This window comes from Heteronotia binoei, chromosome 17 (assembly GCF_032191835.1).
Source record: "Heteronotia binoei isolate CCM8104 ecotype False Entrance Well chromosome 17, APGP_CSIRO_Hbin_v1, whole genome shotgun sequence".
NCBI lineage: Eukaryota > Metazoa > Chordata > Lepidosauria > Squamata > Gekkonidae > Heteronotia > Heteronotia binoei.
In genome coordinates this window covers 31,475,264-31,502,718 of record NC_083239.1, presented here as the reverse complement: position 1 = coordinate 31,502,718, position 27,455 = coordinate 31,475,264, and the positions used below count along the sequence as shown (strand labels likewise).

The following is a 27,455-nucleotide window of genomic DNA, read 5'->3' as shown; positions in this document are numbered from 1 at the left end:
CACCCACTCCTGCCCTGCAAGCGGTGAATTTGTGGCTTGCAGGGCAGGTGTGCCAAGTGCCCACACTTTTCAAGCAGGGGCTGCCCTGCAAGCAGTGACTTCGTGGTTTGCGGGCCGCCCACTCTTTTCCAGGGAAGGTGTCCTTTAAATGGTTGGGGGAAAGTGTGTGTGGGGGGGGTGTGTGCATGCAGGGGCTGTGTCCCCAACGTGATGCCGTTACTTTGTGTGACATCATCGCATCAGGACAGCCCCCTGCCCCCTCCTGGAACGCCCCCCAAATCCTCCCCACCGTGGAGGAGATGGGACCTGGCAACCCTATTTGGAACATAAAAAGCTGGAGAGAAATACGTTTAGGGCAGAAAGGGCATCTGGGGCACTGAGGCAAGACTTTTGCTGAGCAAAGCAGCCTTTTCTGGGACTAGCAGGAGCCCCAGCCTAGCCCCCGTTTCTAAGCCTTTAGCAATCCAATGTCATATTTAACCATAAGGCCTAGAACGCTGCTAGATTTAAAGCGCTCTAGATTCTGCCTGAGGGTGCAAAAGACACCATGCAGATCTCCAGGCCCTGTGTCTGTACCTCTCCCAAGACACGCTGAACATGTTTCCCTGGACTGACGGACGGCTTTGCAGAGTCTCTGGGTGCTTTTGGCCTGCTCTGCTCAGATCTGAATGGCCTCTGCTTTCCTCTGGGTTCAGAGAACACCTTCTGTGCAGGCCAGGCCGCCTTTTGGGAATGGTCTGGGGAGCTCAGGTCCAAAGGTCTGGTGGCCCCTGCCAGCTTTGGCGGGGGAAGACAATCGAGGCGCACAGGGACAGAATCCTCTTTCAGGATCGGTTCCTTCACACTTTGTTTTTGGTTTGGCTCAGAATGTCCAAGCATCACGTTCTGATCGCTGAACGAAGCTCCTTCAGCAGGTGGTTGGGAGGAGGGTCCACTTCTCCAGCGGTCTCTGCAGCAGCAGGGATGCTCGTTCAGAGTCGATTTTAGCTGGGCCTCAGATGCTGCCAATGTTGTTCTGTCTTTGCTCTTCCAGCTGATGGGCTCTGGTGACAGAGCTGCTCCGCCCATCTTCAGGGAACAAAAGCCAAAATATGGAAAAGCCCAGACTGCACCTAATTTGTCCTTCTGGCATGCAGTGGGAATGTCTACCATGCAGGGCTATCTCTGCCTATTGATCCCAGCACACAGAACAGCCCCTCCTTGTCTCCTCCCTCCACTACATCATTGGGACTAAGACAAAAAAGAACTTGCAACACTTCATATTAAGCATGGAACCTCTTATGTCAGAGATGCACAAATCACTCTTTGGAACACAGCAAAAGAGCAGCAAGCAAGAATATAGAACACAAGAGAAGCCATGTTGGATCACTGTACCGGCCAATTATACACAGTTATTGCTGAACACTGGAAATGCATTCCCTTCTCCAGGATGAGCTTTAGGGAAATTGGGGCTGCTAGTTTTTAACAGGAGAAGCTGGCAGAGCACAGCACGAATTGGCTGCTGCCTGTGCCACAACAAACTCACCTGTTCTTCGGGCAGTTTTGCAGCACTTTAAACACGGAATTTAAAACAATATGTGACAAATGAACTTTTGGTCGTTTAAAATGTACTAAACGATTTTTTTAAAAAAAGAACTAGAGTGCCCAGCTGAAGGACATGCAAGTCAGAAGATCAGATCAGCAGCCGATTCTCTGACATTGCTAAGGAAGGAAATGTCACTGCCGCTCTTTTTCATACACATTTGTACATCATCATCAAGATGGTTATCTTAATGCACAGTTGTGTACATGCAATATGCAGTTAATTGATGGACAATTACGAACCAGAGTGATCCTTGGCTAAGTATTCAGGCTGCTTTTAAAATCAAACATTTACAGCAGATGTTAATTAGGAACTGCTTTCCCCCTTCCCCACCCGACTACTCTTCACTCCTTTAGAAAAGGCATTTTCTTTTCTCTCCTGGGGAAACTGTCAACAGGAACATCAACAACAGCAGGGGAAAGCTGTTCATCTGATCAATGCCTTAAAGAGGGCAAAGCAGTGAGAAACAGCCACTGCCACATCCAACTGCTACAAAAACCAGGGTGGTTTTTACGTTTCTCCTGCCCCGCTTTCCACAAGTAGTTAGCAAGGCTGTGGCTCTCTTATGTCCCACACCCTGCCAGCTTATGTTTCCCCACCCCTACAGCGAGGATCCACTTCCCCTTGAATGCCCTTGCCCTGCAGTTGCACTGCACAAACTGAGAACTGGCTGCAGGAACATGCTTTTCTTAGAATGGCCCATCACCTTTCTTTGTATTTGCAAGCTTGCCTTCTACAAGTTCCCAAGAATCTCACTAAGGAGTCAGCAGCTCCAGAGGCCGTACTCTGTGGCGCAAGCCGAAAGTCTGCGGAACAGGCACTTGCTGTGCAAAAAGACTGCCACGAAAGCAACTTGCTTTGTTGCTAGTGCTACTGGCACACATCAGCATCTGTCCAAATTGCTGCTGCTCAGTGCGACAACCAACACAGAAGGCTATAACACTGTTTGCCCCAGCTCCTGAATTCCAGCACTGAGATCTGGGTCGCTATTCATCTCAAAGTCCTACCGTGCTAGGAGGATAGGCAGGCTCGCAGTATTGACTCCTCCAGCCTATGGAGGGCAGCACAGCAACGGCTTTGCTGGCTTCCTCCATCTTCCGACGCAGGCGCCACTGGAACAGGATGTCATCTTCTGGTCTCAAAGAAGAACAAGATGGCAATATTTGGACAGCGGGGCAAGTGAGAGCACCTAGGCTGGCTGGGGAGAAAAGGACATCAGTGCACATGAACAAAAAAATTAATGGAAATTAGTTCTCATGAACCAGAGCCAAAAAGACAGTATATAACTACAATATAATCCACTACTACTATAGTGGTATTCTCTTATATGCTACCACTGAGGTCCCCAACTTTTAAAAAAAATCATGTGTGTGTGTGTGTGTGTGTGTATGTGTGCACGCGTGCACCTGGAAGTCACATCGAACTCTGGTGACTGACCCCTACTGGGGGCCAGGAGGATATTCAGGGAGATGGCTGAATAAGGGCCATCCTGAAAGGGGATTTCAAGGAAGTCTCCAATCCAAGTACGAACCACAGTTGACCCTGCTTAGCTTCCAACAGCTGACGAGATCTGGCTTGCCTCGGCTATGCACATCACGACGGGTCCCCAACTTTTTTGAGCCTGTGGGCACCTTTGGAATTCTGACACAGAGGGTGGGTGCAGCCACAAAATGGCTGCCACAAAAATGCTTGCTTCAGGCGGTGAAACCAGCAATAAAATGGCTGGCACAGAAGGTGAAGCCAGCTAGCTACCACAGCTCAATTTCAGTCACAAAGTGAAGATCCTTGTGCAGCAGTGGCAGATGATGTCAAAGAAATGTTTTTTAAAAAATCTGCACAGCCAGTCTAATCTCTCCAATGGCCAATCAGAAATCTTGCTGGGTAAATGCCCCACTTGGCCCCTCCCACTTTCTAAAAACACTTGGCGAGCACCAGGAAAGATGTTGCCAGGCACCACACTGGGGAGCCCTACACTACTATAACGACAGCCTTCGATCTCTTTTGCTCCCTACCCAGGGAAAGATACAGGGGGCCTCACCTCCTGATTGCAACCTCAAGAGACTGCTTTTCAATTCAGCAACCCCTCCCCCCGCAAAAAACAGGCACACAGGGGCAGCATCCCCCACAAAAAAGTTGGGGAAAGTGACTCAGAACTCTATGGAACTTTGGGATCCAACCCTAAAGCACATTGTTCTAAAAGGCAAAATCCCTGAAGCAGTACATACAGGTAGCAACACAAAGTAAGCCATTGCAGGTTTGTGTACTTTCAAAAAGCAAATCAATTTTGCATTGTCTAAACCCCACCCCCACCCCAGCTGAATCCTGTGACTTGTGTAGATTAAGCTATGACAGTGTGCATACGTTTGCCCAATCCATTTAGCTCCTGCCACTGCCATACATCCTGGAAATCAGCTCTGCTCTCCTTTGGTTTTTAGAGATTTTACCAGGCAGTGCCGAGATATATTCTTAGTCTAGCTTTGCAGCCTTAAGGGATTTAAGTCTTGTTTAAGAGAAGAAAGCTGACATTTTCAGAATGCTATACTCTTTTATGCTATATCCCAGTTTCCGCCACTGTTAACTTCCTCAAGACAGTGTAGGCATTCCCTAGAGAAGACAGGCCCTGGATCCCAGGTATTACCTTTATGGTGATGCCCCACCAGTGGCTTTGGGGCCTGTCCGATCAGATCTGCATCAGCATTCGCAATGGTAGAGGTGGGGGTGGAGCTGAGTCCCTCGGAGCTCACATGCCTGCAGCTACTCAAAGGGGACATGCTGCATGTGCGAAGATATATTGGGAAAGGCGAAGCATTAGCAAAGTGGTGACAAGTGAAGGGAACAGGCTGAGAAGGCTGGGCTGAGGCAGAAGGCTGGAGAAGTCAACAGAAGAAGACTGCAGATTTATACCCCGCCCTTCTCTCTGAATCAGGAGATTCAGAGCAGCTTACAATCTCCTATATCTTCTCCCCCAACCCTGTGAGGTGGATGGGGCTGAGAGGGCTCTCACAGCAGCTGTCCTTTCAAGGACAACTCCTGTGAGAGCTATGGCTGACCCAAGGCCATTCCAGCAGGTGCAAGTGGAGGAGTGGAGAATCAAACCCGGTTCTCCCAGATAAGAGTCTGCACACTTAACCACTACACCAAACTGGCTATCAACTGGCTAGAAACTGGGGCAGGCTAGGAGGTGGGCCAAAACAAGGCAGCAGGTTACCTTCTGTGCAGCAGCCTGGCTGCTCTCTCTTGCAGGCTAATTGTTTCGGGATCCAGTGTGGAAGAGTCTTGGGATTCCCCCTGCAAAAGGATACATACAAAGGAATCAAGGAGGAGATTCTCCCACCTGCCTGCCCTGCAGAGAGAAGAATGTGAGGATTCCATGAACAGGATAAAAGTTGAAGGTGGACTAGTGACAAGCCTTGGAAGCTGCTGGGTTTGATGTTTTCCTTTTGCCTTTTGCAATTTGGCATTGCCTTTGGAAGGCACCTTCCGTCCTTGGAGGAATCACATGTTGTAATTAATGGGCTGCTGAAAAAGGAAGGAGGGGTTCTCCTTGACCATCCAAAAAAGGCTATGCTGGCATCACAGGCCTGCATGGACGAAAGCTACATGGGATGGGGGTTGTAATGGGGGTTCTGTCCCGGGCCATGGGACAGAAACAGTCTTGGTCGCCCTCATGGATGACCTCCAACGGCAACTGGACGGAGGCGGCTCGGCAGTATTGCTGCTGTTAGACCTATCGGCTGCGTTTGATATGGTCGATCATCGGCTGCTGACCCGCCACCTCGCCGACGCAGGAATTCGGGGGCTAGCCTTACAGTGGCTCTCCTCCTTTCTTGAAGGTCGAGGACAAAGGGTGGCAATTGGGGGGGAGCTGTCTCAGAGGCACCCACTTCATTGTGGGGTGCCTCAGGGGGCAGTTCTTTCCCCGATGTTGTTCAACATCTACATGCGCCCCCTTGCCCAGATTGCACGGAGGTATGGGCTGGGTTGTCATCAGTATGCGGATGATACCCAGCTCTATCTACTGATGGACAGCCGGGCTGGCGATGTCCCTATAAATTTGGACCAGGCGTTACAAGCCGTGGCTGACCGGCTCAGGCTGAGCGGGCTGAAGTTGAATCCGGCGAAGACTGAGGTCCTTTGCGTGGGCCGCGGCGGACCAGGAGGGGAGATTACCCTACCGGCTTTTGACGGTGTGCCACTGATACCAGTGTGCAGGGTCAAGAGCCTGGGAGTGCTACTGGAATCCTCTTTATCAATGGAGGCCCAGATAGCTGCCACTGCTAGATCCGCCTTCTTTCACCTCAAGAGGGCGAGGCAGTTGGCTCCCTTCCTGGAACGCAGCGACTTAGCAACTGTGATCCACGCAACGGTCACCTCGAGACTAGACTACTGCAATGCCCTCTACATGGGGCTGCCCTTATGCCGAACACGGAAACTTCAGGTAGTGCAGAACGCGGCGGCCAGGCTGCTAGTGGGACTACCTCGGTGGGAACACGTGCGGCCTGGGCTGCGGGATCTGCACTGGCTGCCGGTTGTGTACCGTGTTCGCTATAAGGTGCTGGTTATTACCTTTAAAGCCCTATATGGCCGAGGACCTGCCTACCTAAGGGACCGCCTCTCCCCATATGTTCCCCAGAGAGCACTGAGATCTAGCTCTCAAAACCTTTTAATAATCCCTGGGCCAAGAGAGGCTAGATTGAAGACAACCAGGGAGCAAGCCTTTTCAGCAATGGCCCCTCGATGGTGGAATCAACTTCCAGAGATGGTGCGAGCCCTGCGGGACCTGAACCAATTCCGCGGGGCTTGCAAAACATTTCTTTTTCAGCTTGCTTTTAAGACAGAACATGGCTAAACTAACCTGTAGCCATCTAGCCATCTTATGTATGATTGTGACTTATAGTATTTTATAGCACCTGTTTTATCTATTTTAATTAATTTATGTAATTGATTGTATTTAAAATTGTTGTCTACATTGTTTTATTTAAATCATGGTATTCCATGTCTGTGAGCCGCCCTGAGCCCGCCTTTGGCGGGGGAGGGCAGGATATAAAAATAAATTTATTATTATTATTATTAATGAAGAGAATTGGGTGACAGCGAATGAAAAAGCTGACTGGATCCACTCCAATGATTTTTTTTAAATCGTGTTTGTAGAGAAGTCCTGTGAGTGGGGAAATCAGGAACTGCTTGCTGGACATTCCGCCAGGATAGCTGGCATCTGGCCCGAAAGCAAACCAGATTCTTCATGTCTGCAAAATTGGAAGTCACAGCAAGGCTCTTATTGGGGACAGATCCCAAATGTCCTACCAAGTGGTAATGTCGCAGCAAGTCCCACACTTTTGCCACCCAGGGCTGAGTGGACCCACTAACTTGGAGCACTCGCCTAAGGGATTTTCCCACTTTTGTAGTATATATCCTGTTCTTTCTCAAAAGACACATAAGCCGACATACGTGAGGTTATGCCATTATTTCCTCACAACAACCCTGTGAGGTAGGTTAGAGTCAGACATCAGAACAGTCTCAGGGTCACCCAGTGGGCTTTATGGTTGAGCAGAAGTTTGGGCTCAGGCAGCCTGGGCCCAAGTCAACATTCCTCAACCTTGTGGGATACAAGAGTCCAGAACCTGAAATACGATGGATGGAAACTCAACAGGTCAGACTGCAGTCTCCCCAGTCAGAAGGAAATGACCCCCCCTCAAACTCTCAAAAAGCACTGCTGTACTCACTGAAGGAGAATGGTCCAGCACGGGACTGAAGGAAGATGGCCTCCCTCCAAGCGGGTCCAAGTCTGCAAGGTAATAACCGCATCAAAGATGACAATTCCACCACCTGCATCCTCAGGGTGCTCCCAAGTCTGGGAAGTTCTTTGCTCCATCCCTCACTCCCACAACATCCATGGGCCTGTAAAGCTTCATCGTAAGCACAGATCAGCCTGAAGGAAGTCCAAACATATAGGTCAAGAGTTCCCAGCAGGCCACTGCAACCCTGTGGTGTATTGGTGGGTGCTTGGGCCACATATGACCGTAGCAGTGCGAACCTATACAGAATTATTTCGGTCTAAACCCATGAGTTTACACAGGAGTAACTCTGGATAGGATTGCCCTGCAGTTAACAAAGGGGCTTCTTACAACCCTCTTCTCACGCTGTGCTGCGTTCAGAAAAATAATCTTAAACCCAATCCCACTGAGCTACAAAGCAATTAACAGAAATATATATATATATATAAATTTACAAGTTGGCACGTGTAAGTGTGTAAGCAGGCAGTCCCTCTCCCCTGTCCAGCCCAAAAGCACAGCCAAGCATGTCCCTTTCTGCCATGATGGCACATATGTGCATGACCAGTTATGGCCACAGACGGCTTCCAGTCCCAGCAGTCCCCAGTGGTCAGCTGGGTTCCCTTGCTTCCCCCTGCTGTGCCTGCTCGGCTTCCTGGGGAGAGAAAGTTCTCTCATAATAAACTAACTGTTTCAGATATGCAGGAAACTTTGCCTTTGCACCTGGTTCAAGACAGCCCAGGTTTGGAAAGCCTGGGAAGCACAACAGCAGCAGGTTCACCAATTAGTCTTGACTTCTTCAGCCAGTAGCAATGCTGGCATTCCTATTGTATTCTTTTTAGCCCTAGCTTCTGGTGCTGTTGTCAGTATTGGTGCAAGGAGTGCTGCCCTTGACCTCCTCCGTATCTTTGGTGGTTAGAAGGCTTTTCTGAAGTTTGGCTGTGGGGTGGGTGCTGTTTGTTTGTAACTTTGTTTGCTTCTACCTTTATGGAGAGAGGTAATCTGTATCGTTTTCAGCAGAATCACATACGCCCTCAGTGTAGTACCAAAACAAGCAAACTCATAACAGTTACCTTCCTAACAGCTGTAAGATTACCATCCAAACATGCCCCAGCAGCCACCGTTACAAATAAAAGCAGCCTTCGTAAAAAACAAAAATGGATGTCTCTTATTTTAAGTAACTTGTTCGATTTTCTTAGTCAAGAGAGGTCAGGGCACTAAAACCCTGACCCTAGAAACAGGAAATCTAATTCTGCCAACTCCTCTGACTTCCAAGATGTTGGCAGATACTGTTCAACTTCCCCAAGCATATTTTGGCAAGCAGAAGTCCAGAATCTTGTTCTTTTTGGTTTAAATGGCAGCCAAGATTCCTAGGAAGCTAAATTCCATACCTGCTATCCCATCTTACACTTTTTTTCTGAGATTCCACAAGCGCTATAGCATACAACAAGGCCCTCTTATAATATATGCCATAAAGTTCTAATTTTCCTGGCTCGGAAGTCAATCGACACCAATGATGGGAACAGCATCTATTTCCACGGTTTCCAGTGCTCTTATCTGCAGCTTGTCACATTAACGGAATGGACAGCAGCATTTAAAAAGACATACTCAAAGGAGGACATATTTTTTTTCCCCCAGGTCGGTAAGAAGTTGTCTGGGTTTAGAGGTTTTAATCAAATGTATTATTGGAGAGTGGCCGTGGCTCACAGGCAGATCCTCTGCTTGGTATGGAGGTCCCAGGTTCAATCCCTGACACCTCCTGTTAAAAGGATCATAGAAGAGGTGGTATGAAGGACCTCAGCCTGAGACCTTAGCGAGCTGCTGCTGCCCTGAGTACAGTACTGACTTTGATGGACCATAGAGCTGATTCAGTATAAGGCAGTTTCTTGCGACCATCTGCCACAGCGATATGTCTCAATTACTTTAGATATATATCACTCTGGTTTTTGAAGCGCAACGATCACTTTGGTCCTCACATCCTTTGGAATATTTTGAAGGCTTTCTGATCTAATATTGCTTGGTGGCTTTTTGAACAACAGAGAAGTCATATGCACCACTCCATTGCTAAACTGGCATGTCGAAGTACTGCATTTTGAATTCAAAGAATAAATATGCTAGAAAACCTGGGCAAGCATGTGGTTAATGTGATGCTTTCCATGTAAGAGGAGCCCTGCTGGATCAGACCAGTGGTCCACCTAGTCCAGCATGCTGTCTCACACAGTAACCAACCAGTTGCCCTGGAGGGCCAACAAACAGGCCACAAAGCCCACGGCTGCCCCGATACTGCCTCCTGGTATTGGCATTCAGAGGTTGTGGAGGTTCCCTTGAGTCACCATGGCTACTAGCCATTGACAGACCTAGCCTATCAACTCAGAACTTTTGTTTGTGGGAGGACCCTGCCATACTGTGCACATCAGAATATCCATTCCAGTTAAAAGTCTAGGCTTGTACGGGCTCTGCTGTTTTTAGAATGCATGGCCACTCATTAGTAGATCAGGGCTACACAAAGGAGCATACAGATAACTAATGAAGGTTTGGGATTGCATTGACAAAAATCTGTATAAGCTATAATGGTGGAGGAAATGTAAGAGAATGGTGAGGGGCATCCATGGATGTACATTATCCACCAGTGCTAAGAAACATCACTTCCTGAATCAGCAGGAAGTTGGAAGAGAAAGAGAACGCTCTAATTTTGTTATACAATGTTTTCATCTTACAGGAGTCATACAATGCTTTCATCTTGCAGAAAGCTCTAATTTTCCTATACAATGCTTCCATCTTACAGGAGCCATCCCTGTGACTACAGAATTTCTACTACCGCACAATCAAGAGCCTTCCTAAGCCCCGCTTGACTCGACCTGTCCCAATGAAAGAATTCGCTGCGTCTACATCCTTCCTGCTGGCACTCGAAGATGTCGATGTCTCTGTCTTGGAGATGTCACCTTCAGTGGGAGACGAATGGCCAAGCCACCAAAAGGGAGGCGACTTACTGCCGGGCGTCCAGCGCTCTCTACGAGTAGTGGGCTGCCCATAACGGAATCGCTCTATGTACCTGCCAAAAAGAAAGGAGAAGTCACATCACAATGCTCTTGCCCCAGTTGCAGGGCTCATCCTGAGCTGCTTCACTGCCAAAGACTCCGATGCAAACCAACCAGTGAGAACAGAGGACCAGAAACCTGCTATGCGGCACAGTGGTCAAGGTCACCAAATAAGTTGGACCACCGCCTCCAAACACTCAGGATCCAAGGGTCCTGTCACTTGCCTCCCTCTGCATCACTCACGGGGGATCTCTGCTCACCTGGCAATAACTGATTCGCTATTTGAAAAAGAAGCGATGGAGCCCTGGAGCTCTGGAGAGGCCAGTGCCTTGGTCCCTGATGTTTGCTCTGGGGGGAGTGCCCTTGCTTCCTCTGGGGTCAGGGAGGACGAGCTGCGCTCAGTTGATGGCCATGACTCATTGTAGGGGCTTGCAGAGTCTGAGTCAGGAAGTTTTGCCTCCTGGCAGCTGCAGTCAGGTAGAAGCGGGAGGCTCGACGTTTCAGCCTCCTTGGGGGAGGCGGGGCGATTTCTCTGTTGCAAACGGGGTGGGCTCAGAGCCTAGGAGGAAGGAAGAAAAAAGTGACTACCCTCCCTGACCCAAAGGGCTGCTGCAGAGTCTTCAGCACCCTGCAAAGCCATCCAGGATACAACTATCTAACCCCGCTGCTCCATGAATGTCTCTTTTTCTCCTTGCCTAGCTCAACTCAGCTCCTGAGGGAAGCTGGATAATGAGCCCTGGAACGGAACATGACCGGGAAGTGGAGATCACACACATACAGCAAATTGCTAGCTACTCAACATTCACATTTCTTCCAGGCAAGGCAGCCGGCTTCACCCAGCCTCGAGATGGGAGGATCACCCTTTTAACCAGGAGATTCACAAGATTCATCAGATTGGCTCCCAATGCTTCTGCTTCATTTATTTATTACAACATTTATATCCCACCTTCCCTTGCAGGTCAAAAGCAGGTGGCAATAATATTTATAAAAGATGCTCAGTTTAAAAATCAAAAATAAAATAACAAACCTCAGACGTCTCCCACCCTGTCAAGACAGTATGCAATAAAAAAGGCCAATGCTAGGCTGGGGATTATTAGGAAGGGGACTGAAAAAAAATCAGCCACTATCATAATGCCCCTGTATAAACTGATGGTGCAGCCTCATTTGGAGTACTGTGTCACCACACCTCAAAAAAGATATTAGAGCACTGGAAAAAGTCCAGAAAAGGGCAATTAAAATGATTAAAGGGTTGAAACACTTTCCCTATGAAGAAAGGTTAAAGTGCTTGGGGCTCTTTAGCTGGGAGAAACGTCAACTGAGAAGTGACATGATAGAGGTTTACAAGATAGGATAATGAAGGTAGAGAAAGAAGTATTTTTCTCCCATTCTCATAATACAAGAACTCGTGGACACTCAGTGAAATTGCTGAGCAGTTAGGTTAGAATGGATAAAAGGAAGTACCCAAAGGGTAATTAACATACGGAATTCACTGCCACAGGAGGTGATGGCAACTACATGCATAGATGGCTTCAAGAGGGAATTGGATAAAAATACGGAGCAGAGGTCCATCAGTGGCTATTAGCCACAGAGTACTGATGGAACTCTCTGTCTGGTGCAGTGATGCCCTGTATTCTTGGTGCTTGGGGGGAGGCAACATTGGGAGAGCTTCTAGTGTCCTGGCCCCACTAGTGGACCTCCTGATGGCACCTGGGTTGTTTTGGCCACAGTGTGACAGTGTTGTACTGGATGGGGCATTGGCCTGTCCAACATGGCTTCTCCTATGTTCTTATGTACTCTCTCCCCTTCAAAGATGCCTGCCAATTCAAACTCCCTCAAAAGCCCTGTCAAACAGATGGGCCTTGCAGCTCTTCTTGGAGATCTCAACCTCTTCCCATTCCACATAGCTGGGGCCTCAATGGAAAAGGCCCAGGCAAGGGTCAATGCCAGAAGGGCCACCCTGAGTGACGGGATAGCCAACAGATGGTTGCCCAATTGTAGCTGGTGCACAGGAAGATATAGAAGGAGACAGCTCTTCAGAGTTCACCACATCTCTTCTCCCCAATCTTACCATGGTTCGTTCTCTCTGGCTCAACGGCTGTGCCCGGGAAGGGTGGTAATGGCTCTGGAAATTGGATGCCTCCAAGAAGGGGCTCCCCTGGGTGGAGAACACTGCTGCACTGTGAGCAAAGAATCCTGGTTAACATGGCTCACTCTTGTCTTAGTTTCACCCCCTGGGTAAGGAGATTCCCTAACCCCAACCCACCCATGGAAAGCTGATCCTACTGCTTATTTTCCAAGGCCACAAGAGCTCAACCAATTATTTATTGAAAGCATTTATACCCTTCCTCTTCCCGCATTGCTAAGAGGGCAGGCACTTGAGCTCTTCAGGTACCGAGAAATAGATCCCTATGGAAAGGGATTGTTAGTAGCGTTGTAAAGGACTGAGAGGAAATGCTCTGTTCAGCTAAGATAAGAAAACAAGAGTGTGGTGGTGAGATGAAGTCAGTAACTTTAGTGCTGCAGCAGTCAGGTATCAGGAGTGATCTTATACCAGATCATTGAGTCCACCTGTCTCAATATTCAGTGAGTAGCAGTGGTAGCAGGGTCTGCCCTGCTGTTATACGAAACCATTAAAAACTAAAAATCCCAGGGCTTGAATTTAAGGTCTCCCACCATGGAGGCATGCATTCTTCTCCCAATTGTAGGGAAATAACAGCAGAAAGTAGGACCATAAAAACCAGCAACTTGGCTTTTATCTCGCACTGCAAAAACAGCACCTCTTACTGGCTGACAGGAGCACTGGAGTCACCTGCCCTCAGACTTGCTTGCTCCTTGCAGCCATGCCAAGAGACTGGGATTGGCACCCATGACAAGGTTTCAGGTCTGTTCACACTGTGACACCCATGAGCAAGATAGTTTCAGAGGGGAGCTGTGTTGCTCTGCAGTAGAACAGCTAGATTCCAGTCCAGTAGCACCTTAGAGACCAATAAGATCATCTTGTTTATCTTGTTCATCCGTAATGTGCTACCGGACTCCAATCTAGCTATTCCCAAGCAAAGTGTGGAACATCGCATTTGGAATAATTTACATCATGTTCATAGGCCAAATGTACTGCTGTGTGCATAGAGGTTTCTGTTCTAATTCTGCTCCCCCCAGGCCACAGAGGCAGAGATAGAAGGGCTGTTTTACTCTCTTTTGGCTGGTTAACATTCTTCATCGCCACAGTGCATGACCAATCAGAAAGAAGCAAAATGCAGTTAGGGGCACAGAGACTCATATAAAGTGGAGCCCTGTGCTTCTGAACTCCCAACTGTGATTCAGTACATGTGTCTTTGCCAAACTGGCATGAACAAGTAGGGCACGTGTTCAGAGAATCCCTGTTTCACACGGGCTCCACCTCTGGATAGAAATAAAAACCATTCTACTGTTATACAGAATGGGGGGAGGAGTGGGGGGGGGGATTCTAGATTATACCACTACAGATTACTGGAGGGAAGCATAATTTTGAAGAACGTGGCAGCTCCCCGCATGTAACAAACCAGAACAGAGGAAAATGCTGAATGTAGTCTCTTCAAAGGCTACGAGATTAATAGGACACTTACAAGTAGGGTACAAACATGGCATATAAACAAATTAAAAAAAAAAAAACCAAGTGCCAAGTCAACCACCTCGTTTGGGGTCATTTATTTTTTTTTGCAAAGTTTATATCCTGTTTTTCTGCCTTCATAAGGGGTCACCAAGGCAGCCAACGAATTAAAACATACATCATAAAATCTCATCTTAAAAATCATTAAAACCAACAGCGTTAAAACAATTCAACAATCAAACCATCACTAAAACAATTAGTGTGTCACTGGCATCCCACACAAAGTTCTATTCACATTTCTGCTGGTTTCCTCCTAGGAGTCCCCCAACCTCTCCCCACCCCTGCACATGCAACATTCTCCCCCAGAACTTCCCTAGCAAACAGCTGTCATACCTGGAATCCATCACTCTGCACCCAGGCGCTCAGCTTTCCAGGAACACAGCCTTAACAAGGTTGTGGATGTCCTATCTACCTGCTTCCTCCATGGGTTGGCAGAAAGCTTCAGATAAATAATTTTGGTACTGGTGTGATTATTTGGCAAAAATCTGTTCAGCTTCCTGGAGTAAGTCCGGCTTTCTTGTTCCCTCTGGAGTGTTTTGGAAATGGAGGGTTAGAGGAGGAAGATGGAGGCATGAAGAATGGAGCCTGAAGAAGCAAAACAACAAAGGAGTTAACAAAAGGAGGACAAGGATCTGTGGAGGACAAGGATCTGTGAAAGATCTCTCTCAAAACACCCCAAACATTCTCTGAATTCCAAGATTAAGATCCTTAATGGGGAAGTCCCAACGCTTGATTGAAAGAGTTTAAGATGGCTAATATTAAGCCAAACACTATAAGCTACAGTTCCCCAGTGTGGCACCACCAAGAGTGCCTGGTATCCCAAAGATACATCAGATGCTGAATGCCTCACAAGATGCTCAGAAGGTAACTTCCACCATGCTCAAATACATTTCAGAGGTTTCCATCACTACCAGAGTACAGCTGACTTACGGCAACTCTGTCGGGTTTTCAAAGTAAGGGACATTCAGAGGTGGTTTGCAGTTGCCTGCCTCTGCATAGCAATCCTGGAATTCCTTTGTAATTTCCCATCCAAGTACAAAACAGGGCCAACCCTGCTTAGCTTCCAAGCAATACTCCCTCCAAGCTGTGAGTCTTGTGAGCAAAAATTCTACTTTGTGAGCAGCTGGCATTAAAATTGTGAGCTCCTGCATAAATTAGTGTGCTCCGGGGCCATTTTTCCTGAGCAAAGACAAAAATGTGTGAGCTGGAGGCTAAAAAAACGCGAGTTAGCTCACAGTAACTCAGCTTAGAGGGAACACTCTTCCAAGATCTGACAAGATGGAGCTAGCCTGGGCCATCCAGGTCAGGGAATGAAAGCACTTCTTGCTGCCGCTGATTTTTATTGTTGTGAAGCGCTCTGAGGACAACCACGTTTTAAATGTGGTATACAATTGCTATAAGTAAAATAAACTTGGTTGCTGCTTTCCTGTCAAAAACGACCAAGGAAACAGCCACAAAGCTCTCTGGAACGAACAACTTTTAAAGGTCTCCACCACATGTGGGGTAGAATCACCCCTCATATGGACTGGGAACCAACTCTGCAGTATGCTTAGCCTGCCGGTTAATCCAACCCGGAGAATCTTCCCCTTTTGTTGAATCCATCAGGCACACAGAGTTCCAAAATGTGACACACTCAGTGGGAGACAGGCTTGGGGAATCTTCTAGAGCAGTTAAGCAACTGTCTTCTGGGATTTCCATCCTCTTTACAGCAACCACCGCTTCAGCTCCTTGGTAGAGCCAGGGAGGAAATTTCCACCGTGCTTGTTTTTTCCAGCATGCAGTTGCTGAGGCAACAGTTTTGCTTTTTTCCCTCGTGAAAGCATCCCATTCACTGACCCAGCCGTACCATGGAGCAACTAACAGCATGAATCCTTTCTGCTCAGGAGGAATTTCATGGCTCCCAGTTAATGTCTGATCAGAGATGGAACAATTCGTATTACGGAATCGCTCTCTGTGTTTCTCCCGGCACTTACTGGCAGTAGGGACTCAAAGAGAGGGAGTTTTTTCCCACCCAGAGCAGGGCTTTGATAGGTTTGGCTTGAAATGGCCCTTAAAGCTGTTAGCTAAAGAAGCCAAGACCACAGTGTTGTCAGATTTGTAGAAAAATGCCACAATATCTCCAGTTCACAGACAGCTCACTCAAGGCTCAATTTCCCCAGTTGCTCTGCAAGAATGCCCTGATATGGATAGCCCAGACTAGCCTGATCTTGAACCTAAGCAGGGTCAGCCTTGGTCAGTATTTGGATGGAAGACCACCAAGGAATACCAGGGTTGTGACACATGGGTACAGGCAATGGCAAACCACCTCTGAACTTTCCTTGCCTTGAAAACCCTACTGGGATTGCCATTAGTCAGTTAGGCCTTGACAACGCTCTCCACCACTTCATTCTGCAAAAATATCTTTGTATTGTGTGCAAGTCCCCTGTTTATCTTCCAATATGGCTGGCCTGAGGCTTCAAGTTACAAAATGATTATGAACAGCCAGACAGTTAGGATGCCTTTAGCCAAAACAAGTTCTTGCTTATTTAGGCCCATGAATTATGAGACACGGCTGCATTGCATGCTGGGATGATATGAGACCTTGACTAAGAAGCCCAAAGCAGAACAGCGTGAGTTTCTTCCATGACCTCTGGCAGAGCAGAAACAGCTCCTTGCTACCAAATCCATGCTCTGCGGGACAGTGCAGTGGATGCACTTCCACAGAGCACTGTATTTGCACTTCAAAATGCCCCCTGAAATCTTGCCATGGGAGGAAAGGAACCCCCTCCAGGAGTAAGATTTTGATAGCTATTTCAGGTTGTTTCGGCACTGGGAGTTGTAAGTCGTGCTGCATGAGTGAAGTCCTTGAGCCCACAGAAGTGTGGTACTGAATCCACGCTGAAGCCAACATAATGTAGTGATGAAGCAGGTGGCAAGGTTTCCAGTCCCCACCCACCTTTAAAATTCAGTGGATGATCTTGGACTGTTTTCTCTCTCTTTGTGTCTGCCTTACCTATTTCAGCGTTGTAAGGATTAGATGGAGGAAGGTAGAACTATGTACACCACCTTCACCGAGGAGCAAAACAAGAAGGGGGAAAAAACCATGATTAAGCAGCCTGTTATGCAACCTGCAGTGACAATTTGACAGTGAACTGCTTCTATCTAGTCACGACTAGATTCTTATCTCAGCTTTCTTCCAAGGAGCTCAAGGCAGTGTAGATGGGGCCTTCCCTCCCATCTTATCCTCTCAACAAGTCTGCGAGACAGAGGTTAGGCAGAGAGACAGTAAGCGGCTCCAAGTTACCCCTGTGAGCTTCGGGACTGAGTGAAGATTTGAACCCAGATCTCTTCATTCGACGTCTAGCTCTCTAGCTGCTAAACCACACTTGTGGCTGACGTGTGTCAGACCTCACCAATGGCCATCCACAGCACAGCACAAAGCAAACTTTGGGTCCCATGCTCTTTAACGTGTTCATTAATGATATGGAGTTGGGAGTAAGCAGTGAAGTGGCCAAGTTTGCAGATGAGACTGAATGGTTTAGGGTGGTGAGAACCAGAGAGGAATGTGAGGCACTCCAAAGGGATCTGTTGAGGCTGGGTGAGTGGGCGTCAATGTGGCAGATGAGGTTCAGTGTGGCCAAGTGCAAAGTAATGCACATTGGGGCCAAGAATCCCAGCTACAAATACAAGTTGATGGGGTGTGAACTGGCAGAGACTGACCAAGAGAGAGATCTTGGGGTTGTGGTAGATAACTCACTGAAAATGTCAAAACAGTGTGCGATTGCAATAAAAAAGGCCAACGCCATGCTGGGAATTATTAGGAAGGGAATTGAAAACAAATCAGCCAGTATCATAATGCCCCTGTATAAATCAATGGTGCGGTCTCATTTGGAATACTGTGTACAATTCTGGTCACCGCACCTCAAAAAGGATATTATAGCATTGGAAAAAGTGCAGAAAAGGGCAACTAGAATGATTAAAGGTTTGGAACACTTTCTCTACGAAGAAAAGTTAAAACGCTTGGGGCTCTTCAGCTTGGAGAAACATCGACTGCAGGGTAACATGATAGAGGTTTACAAGATTATGCATGGGATGGAGAAAGTAGAGAAGTCCTTTTCTCCCTTTCTCACAATACAAGAACTTGTGGGCATTCAATGAAATTGCTGAGCAGTCAGGTTAAAACGGATAAAAGGAAGTAATTCATCCAAAGGGTGATTAACATGTGGAATTCACTGCCACAGGAGGTGGTGGCGGCTACAAGCATAGCCAGCTTTAAGAAGGGATTGGATAAGAATATGGAGCAGAGGTCCATCAGTGACTATTAGCCACAGTATATATATATATGTGTGTGTGTGTGTATATATATATATATATATATACACACACACACACACACATATATTGGCCACTGTGTGACACAGAGTGTTGGACTGGATAGGCCATTGGCCTGATCCAACATGGCTTCTCTTATGTTCTTAAACTTAGACCACTTCCCTGAGCCCTCTGACCGCATTATTGCAAAATCTGCCATTTGATGCACAGTTTAAAGCTACCCAATTCCATCTCCCAGAGTCTGGGAGAAGATAACAAGCTTCTCAGTAGGTGTACCATTTGCTGCTTCCTTCCTCACTGTGCGCTAATTAGCATGAAGTTGTGTTTTCTCTCTGGGCTTTATGGTATGTTCCCCCCACTCCCATCAGTTCTAGCATCATAGCACTTCAGTTTATCCCTGGATTTCGGCATGCATTCTTGCACCTTTAGTTTTCAGTTTGGGTTTTTTGTTTTTCCCCTGGGATTCTTCTGTTTCTTTTGAGACCTCTTTTACCCTGATATTTTTCTGAAAGCCAAGTTGGAGTCACTTTTTGCCTTGTGCATACTGTTTCTATTAGTCTTCCTTGTCCCCCTCTCCACAATTTCCCCCTACCTCCAGCCCACTTTTCCATGACTGGACTGTGGCACTGGCAAACCACTCCCTCTCCTCCCCTACCCTGAAGACAAGTGGTTTATGTATTCTTTTAAAGGCAGTAAAATACTGAAATACTGATATAGCATTGTAATAACAGGTCAAGCAAGTCCTTTGTATTACCAGTTTTTATTTTTTAAAAAGTCTCTAGCCCTTTTCTTGCAGATATATGCATTTTTCCTTGTATCTCCATGAGTGAAAAGGCTAGAGACTTACCTTAAAAAAAAAAAAAAACTTGGGAATTCAGAGAACCTATCTGATTAATTATTACAATATAGTTTATTTTATTGCTTTTAAAAGAAAATGCAGCCTTGATATCGATATAAACATGCACAAAAAAATAAAAGGGGGTGCTTGATGCCACCAATGACAACAGCACCCTCTCTTGAGAGCCCCCATTACTTAAGGCATGTGTGGAAGAAAAGAAACGAAGTCTACAACTGTGAAAATGCAGGAGGGCAGACGTGTGGCGGAAGAATGCCCGAACCAATTCCAACACTTGTGGATCAACTGCCAAGGAAATCAAAAGTTAAGTCAAGCATGCAGGGAAAAAAAATCTTCTGTCTTATTTCCTCAGCCCAGTCAATACAGAGAAAATAGGAAACTCCTTACTTAGAGGGAGGTGAAAGCAGCTACCTCTGGATCTCACCCCTTCTTGGAAAAAATGAAGGCTATGGAAAACTGCAGCTGCCCAGGGCCTGCATTAACCCAAGAACATACATTACATGCTTGGAACAGGGAATGGTTATCATCCCAGTCATGATTGAATATGAGAAACAGATACAATAGAAGTTATAGTCCCCCTGCCCCCCCTTTACTGTTCAGGAAGACTGATGTTACGAGCAAAATATTTTTGCAACACAATTGTGGCTGATGTACAAGCCTAAAGAAGAAAGAACTTTTTTTGGCTACAGACATGCTGCTCTCTGACAATGTGCAGTCCAACTAAGATTTCCAGATAAAAGAAACAGGTACCTTGCTCAGAGGAAGGCAAAGAAGTCCACACTAGGAAGGGGTGAATGGGTTATTTCAACCGCACAAAAACTAGGCTTGGCATTTAAGCTGACAAGCAACCGTCAGGCATGCAAAGTGTTACTGGATCACTAACGAACTGAAGGAGATGTGCTCATTATACAGCTGCTAGAAGGCTTCAAAGGGTGAGACCTTCCCGGAAGCTTTTCAGTGCCAGATCACAGCAAGAGCAAGAGCCGCTCCTTTCGTCCATTAAGTGCCATGGACAAAAAGCCAAGTCTTGTGGGATGGGGGATATAGTAAGAAGAAGCACTAAATGAGACAAGGGAGGGGCTGTGGCTCAGTGGGAAAGCCTCTGCTTTGCATGAAGAAGGTCCCAGGTTCAACCTTCACCAGGCATTAGGTGACATGAAAGACCTCCGTCTGAGAACTCAGAAAGCCACTGCCAGTCTGAGTAGACAAAACTGACCTTGATGGACAGATGTTCTGATTCAGCATATAGCAGCTTCACGTATGAGACTGAAGGGTGTGGTGGAATGGGCCCACTCCAGCCTGCAGGCTGTGTTCCACCCTGCCCTCCAACACATGGAGATGCCTTTCTCTCTCCGGTAACCTGCCGCCCCCACCTGATCTTTGAAGGAATTACCCACTGGGAAGGTCAGGGCTCCCAACTTCCCTTCCAAGTTCTGAGGCCCTGCCTCTGTGTCTCCTCTTGCCCAGTGTCTTGTCACCAGGGGACCGTTTACTGCCTTGTGTGCCCCTGGAGGAATAGCTGCTTGCCAACTGCCTGCCTTCCCCCTGGTGCCCCTTTTTAAAATAGTGGGTCAAAGACAGAGGAGGTCTATGTAATACAGAGAACAGCCACCAGCATCAAACGTTAAAAGAAAACATTCACACAAGCATACTTTTAGCACAGCACCAGATGGAGTGAGGGATTCAAAAGAAATGGGTAAAACATAAACCCCCTGACCCTCTCTATACATGCCCTATCAGATGTTAAAATATAGGACAGGTCCTAAGGTTTAGGACGTCAGAGATCTCTGTAGAGTTCCCTCTACTTTGAAGCTTTCTGTAGCTGTCCAGGCCAGTAAATGGTAAATGGCTGCCTCCTCCAGACTTCAGCTAAGAGTTCTGTCTGGTCTGATGGATCCAAGCACAAAAGACAGCTTTCTCCTGGCTCCCCTGAGTTGCGTCACCTCTCTTTTCCCCACCTACTGACCAGATCAGGCCAGGTCAGCAAAGCTTTTCCTGAAGTCTCTAGAATTTTCCTTCCTGAATCCTCTCTAGTATATAATTTCTTGAGAACCAGTGTGGTGTAGTGGTAAAGCGCAGTGGACTTTAATCTGGAGAACCAAATTTGATTCTCCACTCCTCCACATGCAGCCAGCTGGGTTGGGACAGTCATAGTTCTCTCAGAGCTGTTCTCTCAAGAGCAGTTCTCTCAGCCCCACCTACCTAACAGGGTGCCTGTTGGGAGGGGAAGGAAAGGCAATTGTAAGCCACTCACCTCAACTACCTCTTAAGACATGCTAATTGGTCTAGCTAGAGACAATGAGGACACTTCCCCCCCCTTTCAAGCAGGGAACAGAGGTGAAGAGAAGGAGGTAGCTGTGGTAAGCCTGGAAAACCATTAATTGATTTCCTCCTCCTTGCCTGTTCTCTGACCAGAGGGGAAAAAAACTTTTAAAACCAAGAGAAAGTTTTGCTCATTTCAAACCTCCAAAGGAAAAAAAAAAAGAATTTCTTCACAAAGGGAAAAGCTGATGGAACCAACATCCAGCAGGGATATGTGTTCATAAAATAAAGAACATGTGACTGCAGAAACCAGGATGTCAGAGATCCCCCTGCCACTAACATCAGCCATCTTCAAGATACAACCTCCCCCTTAGAAAAACAGGCAGCCATCTTAGAATAGCTGACCATAGCAAAAACATTAATGTAAGTCATTGTGATTTCTCCATAAAGTTGATGGATACTGAAGGCAAAAAATCCAAGTGGCTTTGGTGTAGGCTTCCCAGCCTGATTTCAGGGGCCCCAACCCACTGCCATGCAGCTGGCTGCCAGGGAAGCCCCGCCCCCAAAGAGCACCAGCGCGCCTGGCACAATGACACCACCCAGAATCGATCCTATTTTGCCAAGTGAATTGCCGAGGAACTGCTGAGAGCCAGTTTGGTGTAGTGGTTAAGTATGCGGACTCTTATCTGGGAGAACTGGGTTTGATTCCCCACTCCTCCACTTGCAGCTGCTGGAATGGCCGTGGGTTAGCCATAGCTCGTGTAGGAGTTGTCCTTGAAAGGGCAGCTTCTGTGAGAGCTCTCTCAGCCCCACCTGCCTCACAGGGTGTCTGTTGTGGGGGAAGGAGATAAAGGAGATTGTAAGCCACTCTGAGACTCTGATTCAGAGAGAAGGGCGGGGTATAAATCTGCGGTCTTCTTCTTCTATCACTTAGGAAGAAACTTTGAGATAATCATAGAGTTTTCTCCTAAGTGATAGAGGAGTCCCCCATCTGGGGCCAGGTAGGACCTGGCAACCCTACTTTGGTGGAAGTGATTTAACTTGCCTCTCTTAAAAGGGCATGACTTAAATTTGCTGAATGTTTGCCAGAATGGGTAATAAAAACAACCGTATAGTCCCTAGGCAAGTGTCAAATCTAGCACCCCTCTGGAAAAGCTGGAAATCTTTTCATATACCTAATCAAAACTACGAAGATGTGGCCAAGAAATGCAGATGGTTATCACTACTGCACATGATGTCTTCCTCTGATTCAGAACAAGTGCAGGTGCTCTGCCAGCCAATAGGGAAGGGAGCTCTCCACCACGCTATGTCAGCAGATGAGGAAGCCATTTGTTTAGCCTGTGGGGTATACCCTGATTGAAATGCCTGTGCTAAATTTTTGAGACTATAAAATCCTTACTGCAACCTCTTTACTCGGTTTCCCCCCAAAGGCAAAACCTGAAATGAACTCTTCCAGTGTGCCAAAGATCCAGAAGTCATGATGAAAAGGAGGTGCATCTCTAGGATTAAGTGAAAAGTCAGGAGCTTGCCTCCCTGACCTAGATCGTCCAGGCTAGTCTGATCTCAGACGCTAAGCAGGGTCAGCCCTGGTTCATTTTGGGATGGAGGACCACCAAGGAGGTCCAGGATTACAACACAGAAGCAGGTAATAGCAAACCATCTCTGAACGTCTCATCTTGAAAACCCAAAGGGGTCGTTATAAGTTACTTGTGACTTGATGGCTAACTATATATAGAATGAGTGAGTGTGGGTGCATGAGGGAGGGAGGGAAGGAGAGACTGCCAAACTCAATACAGCCACAGCTCTTGATCCTTTAAATAGCTATCAAATAGAAGGCAGAATTGTGCCAGAGATGTATCATTACTTACTGCTTTTCTCATATGAGGAGAGCACACGCACCTGCCAAATCCTCCCTTTTGCTGCTTATAAATGCTATACGGACTTCAGAAATGCTAGTTTAGGCTCCAAAACCACTTAACTCAGGTGAGGTTTCCAACCTGTGATTGGAGAGCCAGTTTGGTGTAGTGGTTAAGTGTGTGGACTCTTATCTGGGAGAACCGGGTTTGATTCCCCACTCCTCCACTTGCACCTGCTGGAATGGCCTTGGGTCAGCCATAGCTCTGGCAGAAGTTGTCCTTGAAAGGGCAGCTGCTGTGAGAGCCCTCTCCAGCCCCACCCACCTCACAGGGTGTTTGTTGTGGGGGAGGAAGGTAAAGGAGATTGTGAGCCACTCTGAGACTCTTCGGAGTGGAAGGCAGGATATAAATCCAATATCTTCTTCATCTATCTAACAGCAATGGGGTGGGGAGTGGAATCTGAGAAGGCCAAAGATGTCAGTCATACCGATGCTAAGGACAGCACTGGAGCTGGAGGCAGGAATGGGACCTTGCAGAGCTGTTAAAATGAAGAGTGAGACAAGTGATTCTGTTCATCTTGAGCCTGAGGAGTTAGGATGGCACATCTAAATTTAGACACAGGCTTTCAATGTAAAGAGGACCTTCACTTTTGCTTGACACATAGACGCGTACTTTGACTACAGCAATGGCCAAGGGAAGTATGGATGTACAGAGCTATCACCTTTGATGGGTTCAGGCTCCTCTATGTGTGCAGGCCTGATTGACACCAATACTTTATTATTTGGAGCTATGCTACTAATGGTCTACACACAACCTGCCTGGGCTGGAACAGATATTTAATACATACATTTTTAGTGTATATGGTTATTTAGACCACTGAAGAAGGCTCTCTGGGCCAAAACACACATTTGGACTAGTGGTTATTTTGTGTAACCAGTGTTTTGGTGTTAGCTACTGTACATGCAACTTACATGTGTTGCTGTATGTTATGTGGATGTAATGTAATACCTCATGGTTTTATCTATGCTTTTAATCTGTATTTACTGTGCATTTTGGAATAAATAGATGTATCTTATTCTTTTGTTTAGCTGCTCAACTTTCTAGAGCCAGTTTGGTGTAGTGGTTAAGTGTGTGGACTCTTATCTAGGAGAACCGGATTGGATTTCCCACTCCTCCACTTGCACCAGTTGGAATGGCCTTGGCTCAGCCATAGTTCTCACAAGAGTTGGCCTTGAAAGGGCAGCTTCTGTGAGAGCTCTCTCAGTCCCATCTACCTCACAGGGTGTCTGTTGTAGGGGAGGAAGATAAAAGAGATTGTAAACTCTGAGATTCGGAGTGGAGGGCGGTATATAAATCCAATATCATCTTCTTCTTCTAGGTTCCTGAACTGCTTCTCAGGCTGGGGTTTGTTTGTTTGTTTCCCTTTTGCTGTTTCCTAGTGTGAGAATTTGAACCTGGGTCTCCCAGATGCCAGTCTGACACTCTAACCACTATACCACATAGGCTCTCTTTATCTATTCAGCCCTGTGGAAGGACCTGAACACCTATAGTTGTTTAGGAATGCAAATTATTTTGCTGCCCTGAAAGCCTACCCGGACCTGAGCTTAGACAAAAGGATCCTCTGTTTTGTCCACTTTCCTTCCGAGGACACATGACATCCAGCTGTTTAGGCCTGCTTTCTCAATGCCTTTCTTAAACACATTAAGGATTTTTTTGCCCATGTCCCATTCATCAAAGGCAATGAAGAAACATCAACACTGTTTCCATGACTCAGGCTGCATTATTAACATGTGGCACAAAAGGGGTGATTGAATTGCCATTAACATAGCCTTAATAGGGGATAACTGTACTTGCACATCACATGAAACTGCCTTAAACTGCATCAGTCCATGGGCCCATCAAGGTCACTTGTTTACTCAGACTGACATAGCTCTCCAAGATCTCAGGCAGAGATCTTTCACATTCCCCTAATGCCAGGGATCAAGCCTGGGACCTTCTGCATGCCAAGCAGAGGCTCTACCATTGAGCCACAGACCTTTGCCCAAGACATTACACCATATACCTGGCACAGAAAGTTTCAAGGGGATTTAATGTATTTATTTACTGAATGGTTTTGATTTGTTTTTTAAATCCCAATTATCTGTCAGGCAAGCAATAAGGCAGAAAAACAGGGCAAGTTAAAACAACAAACCAGAATAATCAAGAACTTAGACAAACAGATGAGACACCAGACTGAAGGGTTAAAAGCATGGATGAACAAAACCGATGTCAGCTGGTGCACAGAAGATTACTGAATCGCTTCATAAATCAGGGTGGTGAAGGCGTTCCAAAGCCAGAGTGCCACTACAAAAAAGGCCCTTTTTCTGGAAGTGCCTCAGCATATTACCTTAACTGGTAGGAAGGATCACATGGGAGAAAGTGATCCTTAATGTATACAGTAGTCTCAAGCATTTAGGGATGTATAGCCCAACAGCAACACATTAAGTTATTAAATATAACCCCAATGGTTAGTGACGGTCTAAATTTTGATGACCATATTCTAACTCACTGAAGTACCTCAAGAGTCTTCAGGGGCAGCTCCACACAAAGTTCATAGTGCAGTAATCAAGCAAGGACTTGGCCCGAGTACAACAAACAGTGGCAAAATCATTTCTGTCCAAAAGTTGGCACAGTTTTAGTGGAGGAAGACAAGACACAACTGTATATACCACTTTCAATTCCATGGAAAAAGGGCAGCATGGAATCAAAACGTGAAACACGACTTGTAATAGATTAGCCAGCAGACTAGTCAAAGCAGTTAAAAAACACTACACCAGAAACCACCTAATCATCTTTCTGGAAAGAAGGTCCCAGGTTCAATCCAGTGAGGATCAGGTGATGTGAAGGATCCCAGCCTAAGACCCTGAAGAATCACTGCTAGTCTGAGTCAATAATACTGACTTTGATGGACCAGTGGTCTGAGTCAGTATAAGGCACCTTCATGTGCACGTGTATGTGAAAGCTGGATCCAAGAGCGCTCCCAGGATGCCAATCTGATATTTGGGGGAACATCCAAAGCAGGTGAAACTCCACCACATTGGGCTAAGTAGTCACTTTACATTGTCTTAATTTAGGATGCTCACATAAAATCCAGGAACAGGGACATGGTGAAATTCATCACAGATCGCTTCCATGTGAAGCGTGCCAGTTCTGTGTATCCAACAACCACATAGGGATTCTGTTGATTTCCCGGAGCATAAACAGCAGGCGGTGGGATTGAAAACAGCAAAAGTGGCAGAGTCCAACACTGCAGATCCCTCTGAAATCTTTACATAAAACAAAAACACCCACAGCCCCTGATTATTTCTGCCACAGTTTAGGCTTAGTGAGAAATCATACAACAACAGCGCAAGTTGCAGAATCGAGATGCAGCGTGAGATGGGGGGGGGGGGGTAAAACCAGACAAAGCAAGAACACAGGGACATAACCAGCACCACCTATGGATGGTCAACAAGTCCAACACACAAGCTTATTTATCCAAATAAATTTTTGTGGCACAGAAACGGACAAAAAGGAACCTGCCCTCATCTTCAGGTGGGTACAATTTTAAACAATAAAAAGGCTCACACACGGATCTAGACGTGCTTCTGATGTAGAGCAGATGTGGCATCTGCCACAAAAGAACCCAGCGTCACATAAAAAGCAGCTAGACCTGATGCACACCTAACAGAAGCAAAGATTTAAATACTTGAAAGACATTGTTCACAGAACAGAAAGTAATCTCAGGCCCCTAAAGATCACCTCTTTTTTTTCTTGTCATTGGAAACCTGAATGTTTGGACCACCGCACACAGCAAAGCACAGAGGCATACAAGCTATAATCGAACAGGGCAGATCCAGCCAGACTTGCCCCATTCCTCTCCTTATTACAACTCCTGTCATAGAGGGCTTTTTGCCCATGCATATCCCATGATATCTACCTAGCACAGCTTTACCATACCATACAGTCAAAGCCCACCATACCCCTTACTCTTTGCTCACCAGTGGAAGAAGAACTGAACCCATTGACTGCAGCATCAGCTAAAGCTGCCAACCTCCAGGTGGGGCCTGGAGATCTCCTGCTATTAAAATTGCTCAGTAGGCTAATTTGCTGCT

At 46.7% G+C, this 27,455-nt stretch overlaps 1 protein-coding gene across 2 annotated transcripts in view; it reads right to left on the bottom strand.

Moving 5' to 3' along the window:
* Positions 1-27,455, bottom strand: part of PROSER3 (proline and serine rich 3) — a 42,080-nt gene that overhangs the window by 3,413 nt on the left and 11,212 nt on the right. For both annotated transcript variants that reach the window (XM_060257587.1, XM_060257586.1), the window contains exons 3-11: positions 14,371-14,622; positions 12,460-12,568; positions 10,652-10,950; positions 10,212-10,405; positions 7,306-7,367; positions 4,791-4,870; positions 4,221-4,354; positions 2,590-2,780; positions 577-1,068 (exon numbers count right to left, since the gene is read on the bottom strand). In XM_060257587.1, coding sequence (XP_060113570.1) covers positions 577-1,068; positions 2,590-2,780; positions 4,221-4,354; positions 4,791-4,870; positions 7,306-7,367; positions 10,212-10,405; positions 10,652-10,950; positions 12,460-12,568; positions 14,371-14,381 — 1,572 coding nt within the window. In that variant the 5' untranslated portion in view covers positions 14,382-14,622. The remainder of the gene's footprint in view (positions 1-576; positions 1,069-2,589; positions 2,781-4,220; positions 4,355-4,790; positions 4,871-7,305; positions 7,368-10,211; positions 10,406-10,651; positions 10,951-12,459; positions 12,569-14,370; positions 14,623-27,455) is intronic.